Here is a 20,083-nt window from a genome sequence, read left to right as displayed (position 1 = left end):
CAATACTGTTAAATGCATTGTTTTGGATTTTTCTATTCCCCTGAATGTTTCGCTTTTATATTGGTGATTGTTAGTTCTCAAAGATTATATAATAAAAACTTATATAGGTCTATTATTTTTTCTACATATTTGATATTTGGTTTCAGTTGTTTGAGTTTACACTGAAATAATTGTTAGTTTTTTTACAGAGGGTTCTACTTGGAAACCAAAAGGGTTCCAAGTAGAAGAACCCTTTTGGAACCCTTTTTTCTCACAGTATAGGTAATAGTGCAGCTCATGTTGGATTCCATACTCCCCCTGTCCATACCCCTGCTGCTGGTCAGCTTTTTGTCTTTGATTTGTGTGTCCTGGAGGATCCAGCTCGGGCAACCTGAGTCGTGTATCTACACAAAAGCTTCCCTTGCATCTCTCTGTTCCGCTACTGTTGTCAAGGTTTTTATATCCATTACTACTGCAGTGATTGAATTTGACTGCAAATATTGACTGTTTGAGTTGTCCATCTGTGAGAGGGTGCCGGTGGTCTGTCAGAGGGATATTTTATTGCAAACAGATTTGTCATCAGACACAACCCCCACCTGTTGGTTCAGCCACATCCTCTGGTATGTCCGTTGCACCTGCACAGCTAGGGAGGTGAGCATTCTTTTCAGACCTTTCTGTGGTTCTTTGTGTTCTCTTAACTCAGTTTTGATATGCTACACAGAGTTGAACACTAATATTGAGAATCCCCCAGCTGTGGCCAGAGCAACTTACGAGACTGAAGCAGCATAATGCCCGAAGAGCATAAAACCACGTAGGCCTAACACTCTGGAACCTCAGGGCTAAACTGCGGTAAGCAATTAAAAAAATACATGACAAATAATTATGTCATGTGTCCAGCACCATATTTGTCTGGGTTTGAAACATGTTTCTGAAGAGATAGTTGTTGACATTCAGAGGATGAATGAGGACCTGGGACAGATGTAGTGGGCACAGGTTTATCTCAGACAGACACACACACACTAGTAATTGCATTTACCTCAATCCTAAGAGATGAAAAACATGATTGCAAATCATTTGAATGCACACACCTACGCACAGGCATGTGAGAACCTGTCAGAAACTAAGAATTGACTGATTGTTATGTATGTATGCCAGTGCTGCGGTGGCACACTGTCTTGCGACGTCTCAGTGTGTGTGCTTGCATCAGTGTAGGTGCATGCATTCATCGTGTGTTGTGTTTGCAGGAACTACCTGTTCAGCCCCCTCCTCCTTACCAACTATGAGGTTGTCTCTATGGTATGGTGTGTTTTTCCTGTCTCTGTTTCAGTCTGTGTGTTCAGTGAGGCACGGTATTTTCAGTTTGACTGACCACACATAAATAGCCGTCCAGATGTCTGTCCACACATTGCATACCCTGTTCTTCTCACTTCCTCAAAGAGCCAACACTGTCTATACCACCACTTTCTGCCCTCTCTCTTCCCTCTCTTTCTTCCCTCTTTCTGCCTCTTTCTTCCCTTTTTCTTCCCACTTTCTTCCCTCTTTCTGCCTCTCTTTCTTCCCTTTCTTCCCTCTTTCTGCCTCTCTTTCTTCCCTTTCTTCCCTCTTTCTGCTTCTCTTTCTTCCCCTTTTCTTCCCTCTTTCTGCTTCTCTTTCTTCCCCTTTTCTTCCCACTTTCTTCCCTCTTTCTGCTTCTCTTTCCTCTTCTCTGCCTCTTTCTTCCCTCTTTCTGCTTCTCTTTCTTCCCCTTTTCTTCCCTCTTTCTGCTTCTCTTTCTTCCCCTTTTCTTCCCACTTTCTTCCCTCTTTCTGCTTCTCTTTCCTCTTCGCTGCCTCTTTCTTCCCTCTTTCTGCCTCTCTTTCTTCCTCTCTTTCTTCCCTCTTTCTTCCCTATTTCTGCCTATCTTTCCATTTATCTGCCTCTCTTCCCTCTTTCTTCCCCCTCTTTCATATTTCTTCCCTATTTCTTCCCTCTTCCCAATATCTTCCCTCTTTCTGCCTCTCTTCCCTCTTTCTTCCCCCTCTACCCTCTTTCTGCCTCTCTTCCCTCTTTATTCCCCCTCTTCCCTATTTCTTCCCTCATTCTGCCTCTCTTTCTTCCCTCTCTTTCTTCTCTCTTTCTTCCCTCTTTCTGCCTCTCTTTTCTCTGAAAATAACCAGTGTTCTTTGGATCCTCTCATCAATGTATTGTGTTGACATTAATTGTGCAGTGCACTGACCACACAGAAGGTGTGGGTTTGGACAATGTCTTCAAAAAGGTCCCCATGAGTGAAATCACCAGAAAATATACATGCAGAGGTCAAACATGGGTGAGGGGGTCATTTTAATAATTCATGTCTAAGAAGTTAGGGGTTCTATTCAGCACCACTATGAGAAACAATATGCAGGTGTGCTTTCAGTTCTATACAATTGTGAAAATAACCAGAGTTCTTTGAGGTTTTGGATATCGGCGTTGTGCCATATAGACTATTTTAATGTTTTATATCCTCATATATTCGGCAGTCATGGAGGTGTAGGTGGACAGTGTGTGTTAGTGGTAGCAGCCCTCACACAGCACAGAGGAAGTGGAGAAGACAGTAGATCATGTGTGAGTAAATGAGGAACCACAATCCCATGTATGGACCAATGCCTCTTGTTTACGAACTGAGGTGAAAACTAAGAGTACAAACAGTGTAATAAAAGGTTTTAGACAGGTTATTTTGAAGGAACATTTTTACAACGTCCCATTGTAGAAAAATTATGGAAAAATCCTTTTTCATCTTTTAAGAGAGGAGGTGGCATTGAGGTGTATTTCAACCTGGTTGCACAGGTTTCCACATGAAACATTTATACCAACATGCTTTTCACTGAGCCTTACAGTGCCTGGCAGAAACAAACTACTCTAGAATGATGTCATATTTATCCTGCAATTTACTGGGCCTTTTTCTGGGCTGTTTGTGTACATTTCAGATATTCTGTTTGCGTGTTCTCATTCTTTTCCCTTTCCCTTATTTTTTAGGAGGCGTACAGTCATACCTGTTTAGTAAAAACAAGACGGTCATTAATTAACCTAATGGGTCTTGTTTGGAACACAGAGCAGGTTGAGTTTGTTCCACCTGACTGTGAACGCTCTCTCTACCACTCTTCATCATCATCATCTCTCTCCCCAGAGCAACAGCCCTATCCATTTATATTACACCTGTCAGTGGACTGGACTGTTGTGTATAGAGGTTTTGTGTTAGTTTGCCCGAGTGTATGTTTTCTACATATATATGTATTCCCGTGTGGCACAGCAGTGGTGGAAGAAATACCCAATTGTCATACTTGAGTAAAAGTAAAGATAATTTCATAGAAAATGACTGACGTAAAAATGAGTCCCCCAGTAAAATACTACTTGAGTAAAAGTCTTAAAGTGTTTGGTTTTAAATATACTTAAGTATCAAAAGTAAATGTAATTGCTAAATATATTTAAGTATCAAAAGGAAAAGTATAAATCTTTAAAAATTCCTTATGTAAAATAAACCAGACTGCACCATTTTCTTAGATTTGTTTAATTGACGGATAGCCAGGGGCACGATCCAACACTCAGACATAATTTACAAATTAAGGATGCATTTAGTGAGTCCTCCAGATCAGATGCAGTAGGGATGACCCGGGATGTTCTCTGTTTATTGAGTCTGCCAGATCAGAGGCAGTAGGGATGACCAGGGATGTTCTCTGTTTATTGAGTCTGCCAGATCAGAGGCAGTAGGGATGACCAGGGATGTTCTCTGTTTAGTGAGTCTGCCAGATCAGAGGCAGTAGGGATGACCAGGGATGTTCTCTTGATAGGTTTGTGAATTAGACCATTTTTCTGTCAATTTTTCTTCCTTACCATCTAAACCAGGCTTCCTCAACTGAAGGCCCACAATACAAATTTAGCCTGCGGGTGGTTTTATTTGCCCCCCCCCCCCCCCCTGAATCTAGTTGAGGATCCCTGATCTAAACAATGATCTCACACTTATCACCTCTTTGAAGCATTGTCTTATCCCGCTCATCACACACAAATCACATTGCCATGTTAATATACTGGCTGGCAGCAATCCAGCTGATCAGCAACCTGATGTGGACTGTCTTTGGATGGGCAGAGGTGGGCCTGACTGCCTGTATAGAGGGAGAGGGGGAAATGGGGCAGGTGCTTTGGTGCAGCAACGGCCAATTGCAGGCTAGAGGGCAGGGCTGGTTAGGAGGAGGGTATCAAAACCAGAATTGTATTTAAGGCGTGGGCAAACACTGGAGCTGTCTACTTGTGCTGTGCCTCTGTCCAGCCGGCCAGTTTCTCTCTCTCTCTCTCTCTCCTTGTCTTTCTGTCTGTCTGCCTGTTTTTCTCTCTGCCGGACCAGGTCTCCTCCACCATGCTGGTAAAAGCTCTCCTTCAGACCTCGCTGGTCCTATGGCTGGCACAGCACACACTACAAGGAGGTAAGAGACATAACCAAGACTATCTGTGTGGAGGATAGAATGGCTCGTGGAAGAGGGATGAGAGGAATGTGGAAGAGGGATGTGAGAGAATATGAGAGAAAGTGAGAACGTTGTCTAAAGGATGTAGATCACAGGTGAGAGAAGAGAGAGAAGAAGTAAGGCCCACATTTGTGTGAGGATTGGGAAGGATAGAAAGAGAGATTAAGACATGCCACCAGTATTTCCAGTATTTCTTAAATTGTAGAGTTGGCACATCAGAAATGGTATTTTTAATTAATGTTGGAGTAGTTTCAAGACTGTCTTTTATAATAGCATTCAGACACGTTACGTTGTGTTGTGAAACACTGTACAGTAGGTGTCAGCACAGGACTGCTTGTTACCACCTTAAATCTTCACGGGTGCTTGCTTAGTGCACAGCAGTGTAAATTGAACTTAAAAGTTTAAATGTTAATTATTTATTAGTTTATAGAAGTTTCCGAAGATATTGTATTGTTCTGTAATTTATGGATTTGCTTGTTTCTCAACTTGTTTCTCAACTATAAGAATATTTAACAATTGTAGTTTGATTACTTAAATGGTTATGCATGTATAATATTCATATTATATTCATATATAAAACAACATTTTTGTTGTTGGATGTGTTGCATTGTGGTCCACATTTAGTTACCTATTACGCACAACTTGTATTGTCCCAATTAAATTGAAATAACATGTGAATTATACGATATGTTTAATATAACATTAATTCCCTAGTTGTGAAATTCCTTTGACACATGTAGTCAAATTCTCTTCTAAAAAAAGAAGCTCTAAAATTCACAGAGAAAATCAGTAAATAATTGCTTTAATTGAATAGTTGGGAATAAAATGAAAACAATTTAAAATTGTATGGAACATTTGAACAATTCAGAGTAACTACTTTGTTTTAAACCCTGACAACATGCATTTTATGTTTCTGGTGACTTTATCTGAGAGGTCTGGAAGGCCTGTCAACATACAGATGTAGGATCTTTATTTGAGTCAGTTTGCTACAGCAGGAAAATAATCCTGCAACAACAGGAAATGTGAATTATTATGTGGATTATATGATATTTTCCTGGGAAAATCAAGTCTGAAATTTCAAAGTGAAAATTACAAACCTCAAATACACTACAAGTTTCACATTTCATGCATTGCAGGGCATTTCTCCTGCAACATGGGGATCCAATTAAGATCCTACACCTGTACAGCTGAGTGACAGATAGCTGTAGACATGTTGTTAAACTATCAGGAATCAACTTGGGTATCATGCTCAGATATCTCTGCAAAACCGCCCAACTGACATTTATGTGTCAAATTTCCAATGTCCGTGTCAGATCAGGGGAAAAAATGGGCCTACGTGGTCCTTGCTGCCTGGATCTCAGTGAAACAGACCTGCTCCAAGTCTGGTGACCCCGCTAAGCCTCTGTAGTTTCATCTCGTCTGATTGCTTTGAATCAAAGCATGGGAAGGTGAGGTGGCAGCAGCGGTCCAAATTTGACAACCTGTTGTGAAAGAAGCCTTTACAACCTGCACACAGTCCCTCCTTTTTGTCTGTCTCTCCACTCCATCAATGGGAATGTCTGTTTCTCTTCCCTCAAGCTGCCCAGTTGGAGCTGAGTTTGCATGGGATGGGAGTGAGATGTTCACTACTCATCATCCGATGACATCATTTAATATTTAATCAGCTGTAGTGTTTCAAATGCTTACGTTATGGATGGTGTAACACTGGCACTGGCCAACAGGAAACGATGAAGGCCTTCATCTCTCTCCAAACCACAGCATAGCAGCATAGCATACTTCATAGAGTGATTTGTAATTCTGTTTTTCATCTCTATTAGGAGTGAAACCTCAAAGTGGCGGTATGGGAAAAATGTTACCCAGGGGTAAGTGCAATTATTAGTCTCTGTATGTCTGTCTGTCTCCCCTACCCCCACATCTCTCTCCTCTCTCCTCTTTCTCTTTCTCTCTCTCTTCTCTCTCCTCTCTCTCTCTCTCTCTCTCTCTCTCTCTCTCTCTCTCCTCTCTCTCCTCTCTCTCTCTCTCTCTCTCTCCTCTCTCCTCTTTCTCTCTCTCTCTCTCTCTCTCTCTCTCTCTCTCTCCTCTTTCTCTCTCTCTCTCTCTCTCTCTCTCTCTCTCTCTCTCCTCTCTTCTCTCTCCTCTCTCCTCTCTCTCTCTCTCCTCTCTCCTCTCTCTCTCTCTCCTCTCTCTCTCTCCTCTCTCTCTCTCTCTCCTCTCTCTCTCTCTCTCCTCTTTCTCTTTCTCTCTCTCTCTCTTCTCTCTCTCTCTCTCTCTCTCTCTCTCTCCTCTCTCCTCTTTCTCTCTCTCTCTCTGGGTGCAGGGATGAGAGGTGTAAAAGCTGGAGGTCAGTGGAACTTCCACCAACAATCAGCCCCTCACAGATTCTGTCTTATCTCAGGACTGCACTCAATTGACCCGTCTTGAGCATGGTCTAAACTAATTTGCTCAACTAAATATAGCTTCAGATTAAGTTGTCTGGCATTTAGAATTAAAAACGGAAAGTGGTGCAATCGTCAATGAGAAATCGGACTTAGATTCTGTCTTGCAATGCTCATCCTCCTTATTAATGATTTAATATAGACTCATGTGATACAACGTTTAGATTTTTTTCCCACCATAGAGAAACATGCTCCACTATGGTGCATCACTGATCACTGACGTCTCACATCTCCCTGTGGTGTCTTGTGGTCTTCCAGGGGCTGGTGCTCTTGGGATACAGGGAGGCTATGGAGCCAAGCCCGCCAAAACCGGAGGAGCTGGGGGTAATATTGATTGATTGCCATGTTTATATTTTTAGTGCTACCAATCATCATTCATAATTGAATTTATGTACCATCATGACCTGTCTTTCTAATGAATCACAGGTGGTCGTTATCCAGGGGGGGCTCAGCAGCTTGGAGGAGGTGAGTTTCTCAAAGATAGAGCTAAACCACGTACACTGAGTCTACTGTACCAAACATTAGGAACCCCCCCGTCCTAAGAACAGCCTCAATTCCCACGGACATGGACTCTACAAGGTTGTCAAAGTGTTCCACAGGGATGCTGGCTCATGTTGACTCCAATGTTTCCCACAGTTTTGTCAAGTTGGCTGGATGTCCTTTGGGTGGTGGACCATTCCTGATACACAATGGAAACTGTTGAGCGTGAAAAACCCAGCAGCGTTCCAGTTCTTGACACAAATCGGTTGCCTGGCACCTACTACCATACCCTGTTCAAATGTTCAAAGGCACTTCAATATTTTGTCTTCCCCATTCACCCTCTGAAAGGCATGCATACACAATCCATGTCTCAAGGCTTAAAAATCATTATTTAACCTGAGGCCCCTTCATCTACACTGATTGAAGTCACTTTAACAAGTGACATCACATAAACTGACCAGGTGAATCCAGGTAAAGGCTGTGTCAGGTGTTCTTAATGTTTTGTATTCTCACTGTAAGTATTCTCTGTTTGATTCAGCTTGTGTTTATCTACTCTTGTTCAATGTGTTATTTGTGTGTATCAATATGTGACATGTCTCCACTGTCTTTCCCAAAGGGGGATACAGAGGCCCAGGAGGGGCCGGGGGTAGGGGAGGATATGGTAACGGAGGCCAGGGAGGCTATGGTAATGTCTACTACTTAACTTAACAAACAGTCTCTGAACAAGGCTTGTTAAGATGAAATGTCTTAGTAACTTAGGTTTACATGAAATCCACAATGGTTACAGTGGGGCAAAAAAGTATTTAGTCAGCCACCAATTGTGCAAGTTCTCCCACTTAAAAAGATGAGAGAGGCCTGTAATTTTCATCATAGGTACACTTCAACTATGACAGACAAAATGAGAAAAAAAAATCCAGAAAATCACATTGTAGGATTTTTAATGAATTTATTGGCAAATTATGGTGGAAAATAAGTATTTGGTCAATAACAAAAGTTTATCTCAATACTTTGTTATATACCTTTTGTTGGCAATGACAGAGGTCAAACGTTTTCTGTAAGTCTTCAAAAGGTTTTCACACACTGTTGCTGGTATTTTGGCCCATTCCTCCATGCAGATCTCCTCTAGAGCAGTGATGTTTTGGGGCTGTTGCTGGGCAACACGGACTTTCAACTCCCTCCAAAGATTTTCTATGGGGTTGAGATCTGGGGACTGGCTAGGCCACTCCAGGACCTTGAAATGCTTCTTACAAAGCTACTCCTTCGTTGCCATGCTGAAAGACCCAGCCACGTTTCATCTTCAATGCCCTTGCTGATGGAAGGAGGTTTTCACTCAAAATCTCACGATGCATGGCCCCATTCATTCTTTCCTTTACACGGATCAGTCGTCCTGGTCCCTTTGCAGAAAAAAAGCCCCAAAGCATGATGTTTCCACCCCCATGCTTCACAGTAGGTATGGTGTTCTTTGGATGCAACTCAGCATTCTTTGTCCTCCAAACACGACGAGTTGAGTTTTTACCAAAAAGTTATATTTTGGTTTCATCTGACCATATGACATTCTCCCAATCTTCTTCTGGATCATCCAAATGCTCTCTAGCAAACTTCAGACGGGCCTGGACATGTACTGACTTAAGCAGGGGGACACGTCTGGCACTGCAGGATTTGAGTCCCTGGCGGCGTAGTGTGTTACTGATGGTAGGCTTTGTTACTTTGGTCCCAGCCCTCTGCAGGTCATTCACTAGGTCCCCCCGTGTGGTTCTGGGATTTTTGCTCACCATTCTTGTGATCATTTTGACCCCACGGGGTGAGATCTTGCGTGGAGCCCCAGATCGAGGGAGATTATCAGTGGTCTTGTATGTCTTCCATTTCCTAATAATTGCTCCCACAGTTGATTTCTTCAAACCAAGCTGCAGATTCAGTCTTCCCAGCCTGGTGCAGGTCTACAATTTTGTTTCTGGTGTCCTTTGACAGCTCTTTGGTCTTGGCCATAGTAGAGTTTGGAGTGTGACTGTTTGAAGTTGTGGACAGGTGTCTTTTATACTGATAACAAGTTCAAACAGGTGCCATTAATACAGGTAACGAGTGAAGACAGAAGAGCCTCTTAAAGAAGAAGTTACAGGTCTGTGAGAGCCAGAAATCTTACTTGTTTGTAGGTGACCAAATACTTATTTTCCACCATAATTTGCAAATAAATTAATTAAAAATCCTACAATGTGATTTTCTGGATTTCTTTTCTCATTTTGTCTGTCATAGTTTAAGTGTACCTATGATGAAAATTACAGGCCTCTCTCATCTTTTTAAGTGAGAGAACTTGCACAATTGATGGCTGACTAAATACTTTTTTGCCCCACTGTATGTGCCAAAAATGTCTTAACTCTTGCAGCAGTTTTCCTTGTTGATTTAAATATTCATTCATTTATTTTAATAAATGTCTACATTATATGACTTCTTCCCATTTGTCTGATTGTAGGTGCTGGTCTGGGAGCAGGAAATGGCCAAGGAATGGGGACGGGAGCCGGACTGGGCTCACAGGGTGGGAAACCACGTGGAGGTGGAGGTGAGTGTGACATTCAGGACAAGAGATGTTCTATTCCAAAGTTTGTACTAACAATGCCGAGTAAACATCATCTGTCTGTTTGTCTGTGTTTGTCAGGATACGGTGGTAATGGCTATGGCACACAGCCAGGTACGTGTTTGTTCTGTTACCTGGTATTTGTTTGTATAGAACACACAATATTTAAGATCCTCAAGACCGTCTCCTCTGTCTCTGTCTGTTGGATCATAGTTAAGTTGAATTTGGGCCATTGTCTGTGAGTGCAGATTGGTTCTCATCTAATAAACCAGAATGTGATCTTGGAATAAAATAATAATAACTCCAGGGGTGGAGATTTAAGCTTTATGTTTGTGGTTATGTGGTTAAATGACATGATGTAAAGAGTTATGTGTTGCATGTCCTTTGACCTTGCTACTTGTCTTGTTGCTAGGTTACGGGGCTGGAGCCAGAGGCTATCCACGACCAGGTAAGCAGCCAATCCCTGCTGGCCTGAACCATCTAAAGGCCAATACTATAGTCTACTATTTTACAAGCCAGGGTTCATATCTTTTACAGCTCACACCTCAAGCACTTAATTCATTGAACAAACTGTCAATCCCAATCAATAAATCAGTGGGGATTTCCATATTACGCATCTTACAAATTGTCATCTGCATACTGTACACTGTACAGTGTACATTAGCCAGCTGGGCCCTACATAGACACCAAGCATCTGTAAACTGGCTTTACAGATGTAGGATCTTAATTGGAATTTTTTTAGTTTTAATTTATTTTCCACTTTGAAATTTCAGACTTAATTTGCCCTAACGAAAAATGTATTAACCCCTACATAAATATCCATTAAACTGACTGGTTTTGTTGGGGATTTTTTTATAATGTTACTTAGATTGATGCACAGGTGCGTCAATTTACTCTTAAAGATGAATTCTAATCCACATAATAATTCACATTTCTTGTCGCAGCAGGATTATTTTCCTGCTGTAGCAAACTGGCTGAAATTAAGATCCTACATCTGTACAAGCAAAGTGGTTGATTGCTGCAAAGCCTCTGTACCTCATACACTGCATGTGGAGTTCGATCATTCCAATTGACAGTGCCCCTTTGCAAACATTAGGTGCTGGAGCCGGGTATCCCAATGGACAGGGATCTAAGGGACCAAAACCGGGTAAACTTTCCAATCCTGCTGTGTCCGTCTGTGTCCGCATTCATGTTTGTTTGTTTTTACCTGCGTTTTTCAGTTTCTGCCTTCATGTCTGCTCTTCGTGTTGCCGTTTTCAATCTCTTCTGTGTAATCAGTATTTATGCCTTTCGTTGATTCAGTCAGACATGATGTAAATGCATGTTGTTTTCTCAGTGCATTAACAGGTGTCTATCTACTTACCATCAATGGTTGTCTTTATTTTACAGCTGCCAAATTCTTTCAAATGGGCAGCCATATATACACTGCTCAAAAAAATAAAGGGAACACTTAAACAACACAATGTAATTCCAAGTCAATCACACTTCTGTGAAATCAAACTGTCCACTTAGGAAGCAACACTGATTGACAATAAATTTCACATACTGTTGTGCAAATGGAATAGACAACAGGTGGAAATTACAGGCAATTAGCAAGACACCCCCAATAAAGGAGTGGTTCTGCAGGTGGTGACCACAGACCACTTCTCAATTCCTATGCTTCCTGGCTGATGTTTTGGTCACTTTTGAATGCTGGCGGTGCTTTCACTCTTGTGGTAGCATGAGACGGAGTCTACAACCCACACAAGAGGCGCTACCAGGAGACAGGCCAGTACATCAGGAGACGTGGAGGAGGCCGTAGGAGGGCAACAACCCAGCAGCAGGACCGCTACCTCCGCCTTTCTGCAAGGAGGAGCAGGAGGAGCACTGCCAGAGCCCTGAAAAATGAACTCCAGCAGGCCACAATTGTGCATGTGTCTGCTCAAACGGTCAGAAACAGACTCCATGAGGGTGGTATGAGGGACCGACGTCCACAGGTGGGGGTTGTGCTTACAGCCCAACACTGTGCAGGACGTTTGGCATTTGCCAGAGAACATCAAGATTGGCAAATTCGCCACTGGCGCCCTGTGCTCTTCACAGATGAAAGCAGGTTCACACTGAGCACATGTGACAGACGTGACAGAGTCTGGAGACGCCGTGGAGAACGTTCTGCTGCCTGCAACATCCTCCAGCATGACCGGTTTGGCGGTGGGTCAGTCATGGTGTGGGGTGGCATTTCTTTGGGGGGCCGCAGAGCCCTCCATGTGCTCGCCAGAGGTAGCCTGACTGCCATTAGGTACCGAGATGAGATCCTCAGACCCCTTGTGAGACCATATGCTGGTGCGGTTGGCCCTGGGTTCCTCCTAATGCAAGACAATACTAGACCTCATGTGGCTGGAGTGTGTCAGCAGTTCCTGCAAGAGGAAGGCATTGATGCTATGGACCGCCCGTTCCCCAGACCTGAATCCAATTGAACACATCTGGGACATCATGTCTCGCTCCATCCACCAACGCCACGTTGCACCACAGACTGTCCAGGAGTTGGCAGATGCTTTAGTCCAGGTCTGGGAGGAGATCCCTCAGGAGACCATTCGCCACCTCATCAGGAGCATGCCCAGGCGTTGTAGGAGGTCATACAGGCACGTGGAGGCCACACACACTACTGAGCCTCATTTTGACTTGTTTTAAGGACATTACATCAAAGTTGGATCAGCTCCAAATCCAGACCTCCATGGGTTGATAAATTTGATTTCCATTGATCATTTTTGTGTGATTTTGTTGTCAGCACATTCAACTATGTAAAGAAAAAAGTATTTAATAAGAATATTTCATTCATTCAGATCTAGGATGTATTATTTTAGTGTTCCCTTTATTTTTTTGAGCAGTGTATATTGTTGTGGTGTGATTGGAATTGTGTTAGTAGTAAAGTATGTAAGTGGGTGTGTTTGTGTATGGTTATGTTCGTGGATCAGAGCATCGTATCTGCATGAGTCCGTCCTATAGTCGCCAGTGTTGAGTAATCACTATTGTGGTCTTCAGGATATGGTGCAGGAGCTGGAGTGCCCAATGGACAGGGTGCTAAACCCAATGGTAAACATCTGCTACCCTGTGGGTTTGTCTGTCTATGTGTGTCTTTGTCCCAGTTTCTGTAAAGGTGCATGTTGCATGTAGACACATTATGCCACAATCATGATATTGATTGTGTAAGTTTACATACTGTCTACATATGGTGTAGGTATCATTTTCAGTCATAGTTTTGTTTGAATGCTATTGAGACGCCAATATCTATTGCCATGTGTGGATCACAGCCCCTGTCAGCATGTTGTGGTTGTGGGTTTTGTTCTTTGTACAGGGATTTGGGTTTTTCTAACAGCATGGGTTTGTCCTGGGTCTTCTTGACCAATCACTAGAAAGTGACTCCTAACGATGATCAAAGTATTCTATTTTCAATTTGATATTTGAAATCACATTGTCATATAGAATTCTAGATTCATTTTGGTGTTCAGACGCCAGTCTTTTTATTGGTTGGTTTATGGGTTAATCTTTTTGAATAACCACTGTTGTGGTCTCCAGGGTATGCTGCAGGAGCTGGAGGAGTTCCCACTGGACAGGGTGCTAAACCATCCAAACAGGGTAAACCTTGCTTTCCTTGTTTTCATGTCATCTCTTTCTAATAATTAGTCTAGAACTTAATGTTTCATACGTGCACCTGGTGGCCTTTCCTTCTTCTCTGATCTGGTTCTAAGTCTCTGATCTGGTTCTCTATACTTACTAAGTGCTTTCAAGGTTTCAGCGTCAGTGATCGAGCCGCTGGTATATCCAATGGGCTTACGGTTTGACGTGGATGTTTTGTGAGTCTTGTGGATGTTTTTATTTTTTAAATTTTACCTTTATTTAACTAGGCAAGTCAGTTAAGAACAAATTCTTATTTTCAATGACGGCCTAGGAACAGTGGGTTAATTGCCTTGTTCAGGGGCAGAACGACATATTTTTACCTTGTCAGCTCGGGGATTTGATCTTCAACCTCCCGGTTACTAGTCCAATACTCTAACCACTAGGACCCTGCCGCTAAGATTCTTGTGTAATTGTCCCTGTAAACGATCTCCGGCTTGTCCGTCAAGTCTGTGTTTTCTGCATTTTCGTTTCTCACTGTCCATCAGGTGGATTTGTCACGCACTGATGTTGACTGTTGTGTGTCTTTGTCTCTAAATGTCACATGGAGACTGGTCTTGGTGTGTGCCATTGAAGTTCTAGAGTTTTGATGGCAGTGCTTTGTTAGGTGTGTGACCTCCATGTGGGCGTGTGTTTATGCCAGTGGATGCCCTCAGAGAGTATATTTTCACATTAGTCTATTTTGCGTCTGTTGTTTCCCTTGTGGCTTTTGTTGTCATCTGTTGTTGTTGATCTTAGTCTGTGTCTTAATACGGCTGATGATGTGTCCTTTAACTAAGGCCCATCGTTAATCTCGGACGATCGCCCCTCATCTTGTCAGTGTTCTGTGTCTTTTTTCTGCCAGGTGCCTCTGCGGGAGGTTTAAGAGTTGCTGGAAAGGGTAATAAGGGTGAAGGTCTAGTTGCACAGGATTTATCAGGAGCAAAAAGCCAAGGACCTGCTGCATTGCCAGATGTGAAGGGGCCTAAAAGCCCTTGTCCTGTTGTTCTTCAAGCACAGGGAGCCGAAAGCTATGGACCGGCAGCTCCAAATGGCAAAGGGGTCAAAGGTTCTGGTCCTGTGGCATCCTATACACTGGGGGATAAAAGCCTAGGACCTCAGATAAACATTAGGAAAGAGGCCAAAAGTCTTGGTCCTGCTGCTCCAGAAGCACAGGGAGCCAAATGCTATGGACCTGCTGCAGTGGCAGATGGGAAGGGGGGTCAAGGTCCAGTAGCTCAGCAGCCACAGGGTTCCGAAGGTGTTGGTTCTGTGGTCCCAGAGTCACAGGCGGCTAAAAGTCTAGAACCTCAGGTGCCTGTTGGGAAAGAGGGCAAAAGTCTTGGTCCTGTAGCACAGGGAGCCAAAAACTATAGACCTACAATACCAGATGGACAGGGAGCCAAAAACTATAGACCTACGATACCAGATGGACAGGGAGCCAAAAACTATAGACCTACAATACCAGATGGACAGGGAGCCAAAAACTATAGACCTACGATACCAGATGGACAGGGAGCCAAAAACTATAGACCTACAATACCAGATGGACAGGGAGCCAAAAACTATAGGCCTACAATACCAGATGGACAGGGAGCCAAACACTATAGACCTACGATACCAGATGGACAGGGAGCCAAAAACTATAGACCTACAATACCAGATGGACAGGGAGCCAAACACTATAGACCTACGATACCAGATGGACAGGGAGCCAAAAACTATAGACCTACAATACCAGATGGACAGGGAGCCAAAAACAATAGACCTACAATACCAGATGGACAGGGAGCCAAAAACTATAGACCTACACTACCAGATGGACAGGGAATCAAACACTATAGACCTACAATACCAAATGGACAGGGAGCCAAACACTATAGACCTACGATACCAGATGGACAGGGAGACTAAAACTATAGACCTACGATACCAGATGGACAGGGAGCCAAACACTATAGACCTACAATACCAGATGGACAGGGAGCCAAAAACTATCAACCTACAATACCAGATGGACAGGGAGCCAAAAACTATAGACCTACAATACCAGATGGACAGGGAATCAAACACTATAGACCTACAATACCAGATGGACAGGGAGCCAAACACTATAGACCTACGATACCAGATGGACAGGGAGACTAAAACTATAGACCTACGATACCAGATGTACAGGGAGCCAAACACTATAGACCTACGATACCAGATGTACAGGGAGCCAAACACTATAGACCTACAATACCAGCTGGACAGGGAATCAAACACTATAGACCTACAATACCAGATGGACAGGGAATCAAACACTATAGACCTACGATACCAGATGGACAGGGAGACTAAAACTATAGACCTACGATACCAGATGTACAGGGAGCCAAACACTATAGACCTACGATACCAGATGTATAGGGAGCCAAACACTATAGACCTACAATACCAGCTGGACTGGGGCTCGTTAGAGACTCCTCTTCACCTGCTATTTTTTTCAGTCATCCCATTGTTAGTTGTCAACTGGGATGCATATCATCTTCCTGTTGTTTGTCTATGATTTCCTTCCAAAAGTGTTTGTGAATGTTGCTCTTCATCTAATGATTTAATATGTCCAGATTGGAAAAGCATTTCATTCAGTTGTGACAAAAAACCTGAAGTGACCTTCAATTAACATTTACTTGACTTCTTAGCTGAACATGTTGATGTGTGTAGTGAAAGTATGTGAGTGTGTGGTAAAATGTGTATAGATTTAGCAGGTGGAAACTTGTGGAATAGACACCGGCTGGAATGCACTTTTAACCAATCAGCATTCAGGATTAGACCCAGCCGTTGTATGAATTGTACTGTACCTCTATTGGTTGTTGAGGGACTGGTGATGGTGGAGCAGAGCAACCTATTGAACAGGGTGCTAAAGGCAACCGTGTGTTTGCCTGTCATCCCGTCTGTAGCTCAGTGTGTGATCTTGTCTGTGTCTGTGCCCTGGTGCCTGTTCTATGTATCAGTGTTGCGCCACAGAGGACGGCTTGGTTCATTCAAAACTCTGACTTACATGCTAATCCGAATTCATCCCCTGACTCTGACAGTCTAAATATAGAGTCTCTGCTACATCCTCAGTTTAGCTTTCGTTTAGAGTGAGTGTCACAGTTTAATAGTGAACACTGCTTGTTGCGTGCTGGGGTGTTCAATATGCTGTGTCATATTGGGTTCCTGAAGTATATGTATGGTTCATATTAGTTGCAGTACAAGTGTCGCTAAGACTGCATGTCCATGACTAACGTACCGATTCAACAACTTGTCAATATGTTAGCTTTTACTGTATGTCACGTGTTTGGTCTGTTTGTATATATTTTTGTACCTAATGAGTCATTGTTGTGGTCTTCAGGGTATGGTGCAGGAGCTGGAGTGCCCAATGGACAGGGTGCTAAGCCCAATGGTAAACATCTGCTACTCTATCTCTGTGTGTCTGTCTCTGTCAAAAGTTTAAACTCTAACAGCAGGAAGATATGACGTTACAGTAAATATATTACAATCAGATAGCTGCTGAATACCCTGTTTTAGGTTGTGTTGAATAACCAGTATTATGGTCTCTATGAAGTGGTCCATGATGTGGAGTGCCCAATGGTCAGGGTGCTAAACCTAAACCCCATGTTAAACCTCTGCTACTCTGTTTGTTGTTTCCCTGTCTGTTGTTTTGCTGTCTGTTGTTTCTCTGTCTGTTGTTACTCTGTTTGTTGTTTCTCTATCTGCTGCTTCTCTGTCTGTTGTTACTCTCTCTGTTGCTTCTCTGTCTGTTGTTACTGTCTGTTTCTCTGTCTGTTGTTTCTCTATCTGCTGCTTCTCTGTCTGTTGTTATTCTGTCTGTTTTTACTGTCTGTTGTTGCCCGGTCTGTTGTTGCTCTGTTTGTTGTTGCTCTGTCTGTTGTTTCTCTGTCTGTTGTTACTCTGTTTGTTGTTTCTCTGTCTGTTGTTACTCTGTTTGTTGTTTCCCTGTCTGTTGTTTTGCTGTCTGTTGTTTCTCTGTCTGTTGTTACTCTGTTTGTTGTTTCTCTATCTGCTGCATCTCTGTCTGTTGTTACTCTGTCTGTTGCTTCTCTGTCTGTTGTTACTGTCTGTTTCTCTATCTGCTGCTTCTCTGTCTGTTGTTATTCTGTCTGTTTTTACTGTCTGTTGTTGCCCAGTCTGTTGTTGCTCTGTTTGTTGTTGCTCTGTCTGTTGTTTCTCTGTCTGTTGCGGCTCTGTCTGTTGTTGCTCTGTCTGTTGTTTTTCTGTCTGTTGCGGCTCTGTCTGTTGTTACTCCGTCTGTCTGCTACGTACAGTATTGCATGATGCTGGTATTTCTAGATGATATTGCCCTTCTGACAAATATCACTGTCTAGTGTGTGGATATCAGCTGGTGACCTGCTATGATCTGTTAGGGATTTTTAACTACACTGTTGCTGTACATTTTGACTGGATGCCTAACTTCCCTATTGTTGCTTTTGTGGTATTTGATGCAGTTTTACGCAGTGCTCAGACATGCATTCTTTAAACGGTATGTGGTGGTTACTAACCAGTGTTGTGGTTTTCAGGATATAGTCCAGTTGCTGGTGTTCCTAATGGTGCTAAACCCAGTGGTGTTATACCCAGTGGTGATAAACATAGTGGTGCTATACCCAGTGGTGTAAAAAACCCAGTGGTGCTATACCCAGTGGTGCTATACCCAGTGGTGCTATAATCAGTGGTGATAAACCCAGTGGTGCTAAACCCAGTGGTGCTATACCCAGTGTTGCTAAACCCAGTGGTGCTAAACCCAGTGGTGCTAAACCCAGTGGTGCTAAACCCAGTGGTGCTAATCACAGTGGTGCTAATCACAGTGGTGCTATACCCAGTGGTGCTAAACCCAGTGGTGCTAATCACAGTGGTGCTATACCCAGTGGTGCTATACCCAGTGGTGCTAAACCCAGTGGTGCTATACCCAGTGGTGCTATACCATGTGGTGCTAAACCCAGTGGTGCTATACCCAGTGATGCTAAACCCAGTGATGCTAAACCCAGTGGTGCTATACCCAGTGGTGCTATACCCAGTGGTGCTAAACCCAGTGGTGCTAAACCCAGTGGTGCTATACCCAGTGGTGCTATACCCAGTGGTGCTAAACCCAGTGGTGCTATACCCAGTGGTGCTATACCATGTGGTGCTAAACCCAGTGGTGCTAAACCCAGTGGTGCTAAACCCAGTGGTGCTATACCCAGTGGTGCTAAACCCAGTGGTGCTATACCCAGTGGTGCTAAACCCAGTGGTGCTAATCACAGTGGTGCTATACCCAGTGGTGCTATACCCAGTGGTGCTATACCCAGTGGTGCTATACCCAGTGGTGCTATACCATGTGGTGCTATACCCAGTGGTAAACCTCTGTTACCATCACTAAATGTCAGAGTCTGTATCTCTATTGCTGTATATTTCATGACTTCAGACAAAAGCCAATGGTCATTGACGAGATCTACAGAGCTAACTTGTGTTGAATAACAATTGTTGTGGTCTTCAGGATATGGTCCAGGAGCTGGCATTCCCAATGGTCAGGGTGCTAAACCCAATGGTAAACTATGGCTACCTTGTCTGTGTCTACCTCCCTATTCAATGTGTGTCTTTCTATCTCAAAATTGAAGTTGAGCTGAATGGTGCATGCTGTGTGGTAATGCCAACGTTTGTAGCATATTATGCTTGCATGGTCTGGTCATTTTTAGAACAGTTTTGAATAAGAGCTGTTGGTTTTAGGATATGGCCCAGGAGTTCCAAATGATCAGGGAGCCAAAGCCAATGGTAAACCTCTGATAATATGTCTGTGTCACACTCTGTCTCTCTGTATCAAAGTGGAGCTTCTTTGACTGTATGTTGCATGATAAGTACTACAAAAGTTGGTGCGATGTGACTCCTGAGCGTTGAGAAGGATTCATATATTTGTGCATGGCCAGAGGGGAAAGGTCCCAGGGCAGCATGTTTTGTGCTCATGCAAGTGATTATTCACAATAAGTCAGTGTTGACAGTGTTGCGTAACAGTTGTTGTGGTCTCCAGGATATGGCCCAGGAGTTGGAGCACCCAATGGTGGTAAAGGAAATGGTAAACCTCTTTCTGAGTCTTCATCAGTCTCTATTTCTCTGTCACTTTAGAGGTAAACTGGCACCTTTCTCTTAGTCCACCAATCACTGGGTGACACTCTTTTTCCTGGTCCTTCGAGCCAGACATTTAAGTACTCTGAACCATTCCATCAGGCCAAATAAACATGTTATTACAGTGAAATGCTATAGCATCTCTTATTATAAATAAGGTACTGAATCTCAGATGATAAGATCTACAGAGAACTTATGTTGAGTAACATGTATTGAGTAACAGTTGTTGTGGTCTTCAGGATATGGTGCAGGAGCAGGAGTTCCCAATGGTCAGGGTGCTAAACCCAATGGTAAACATCTGCTACCCTGTCTGTGTCTACGTCTGTCTTCAATGTTTGTCGTCCATGTCAAAGTTGAGGTCGAGCAGGATGCTACAT

General features: G+C 43.2%; 1 protein-coding gene across 3 annotated transcripts in view; it reads left to right on the top strand.

Annotated features, from left to right (window-relative positions):
* Positions 1-4,236: 4,236 nt before the first annotated feature.
* LOC139424032 (uncharacterized) overlaps positions 4,237-20,083 on the top strand; it is a 28,826-nt gene continuing 12,979 nt past the window's right edge. For all 3 annotated transcript variants that reach the window (XM_071175718.1, XM_071175717.1, XM_071175716.1), the window contains exons 1-15: positions 4,237-4,415; positions 6,272-6,316; positions 7,148-7,213; positions 7,316-7,354; positions 7,986-8,054; positions 9,837-9,923; positions 10,020-10,052; positions 10,351-10,386; positions 11,035-11,085; positions 12,957-13,007; positions 13,491-13,550; positions 16,945-16,995; positions 19,084-19,134; positions 19,612-19,656; positions 19,946-19,996. In XM_071175718.1, the coding sequence (XP_071031819.1) occupies positions 7,178-7,213; positions 7,316-7,354; positions 7,986-8,054; positions 9,837-9,923; positions 10,020-10,052; positions 10,351-10,386; positions 11,035-11,085; positions 12,957-13,007; positions 13,491-13,550; positions 16,945-16,995; positions 19,084-19,134; positions 19,612-19,656; positions 19,946-19,996 (660 nt within the window). In that variant the 5' untranslated portion in view covers positions 4,237-4,415; positions 6,272-6,316; positions 7,148-7,177. The remainder of the gene's footprint in view (positions 4,416-6,271; positions 6,317-7,147; positions 7,214-7,315; positions 7,355-7,985; positions 8,055-9,836; positions 9,924-10,019; positions 10,053-10,350; positions 10,387-11,034; positions 11,086-12,956; positions 13,008-13,490; positions 13,551-16,944; positions 16,996-19,083; positions 19,135-19,611; positions 19,657-19,945; positions 19,997-20,083) is intronic.

This window comes from Oncorhynchus clarkii, chromosome 13 (genome assembly GCF_045791955.1).
Source record: "Oncorhynchus clarkii lewisi isolate Uvic-CL-2024 chromosome 13, UVic_Ocla_1.0, whole genome shotgun sequence".
Lineage (NCBI taxonomy): Eukaryota > Metazoa > Chordata > Actinopteri > Salmoniformes > Salmonidae > Oncorhynchus > Oncorhynchus clarkii.
The sequence above is the reverse complement of the archived record's forward strand: the minus strand, read 5'-3'. Positions and strand labels throughout refer to the sequence as shown.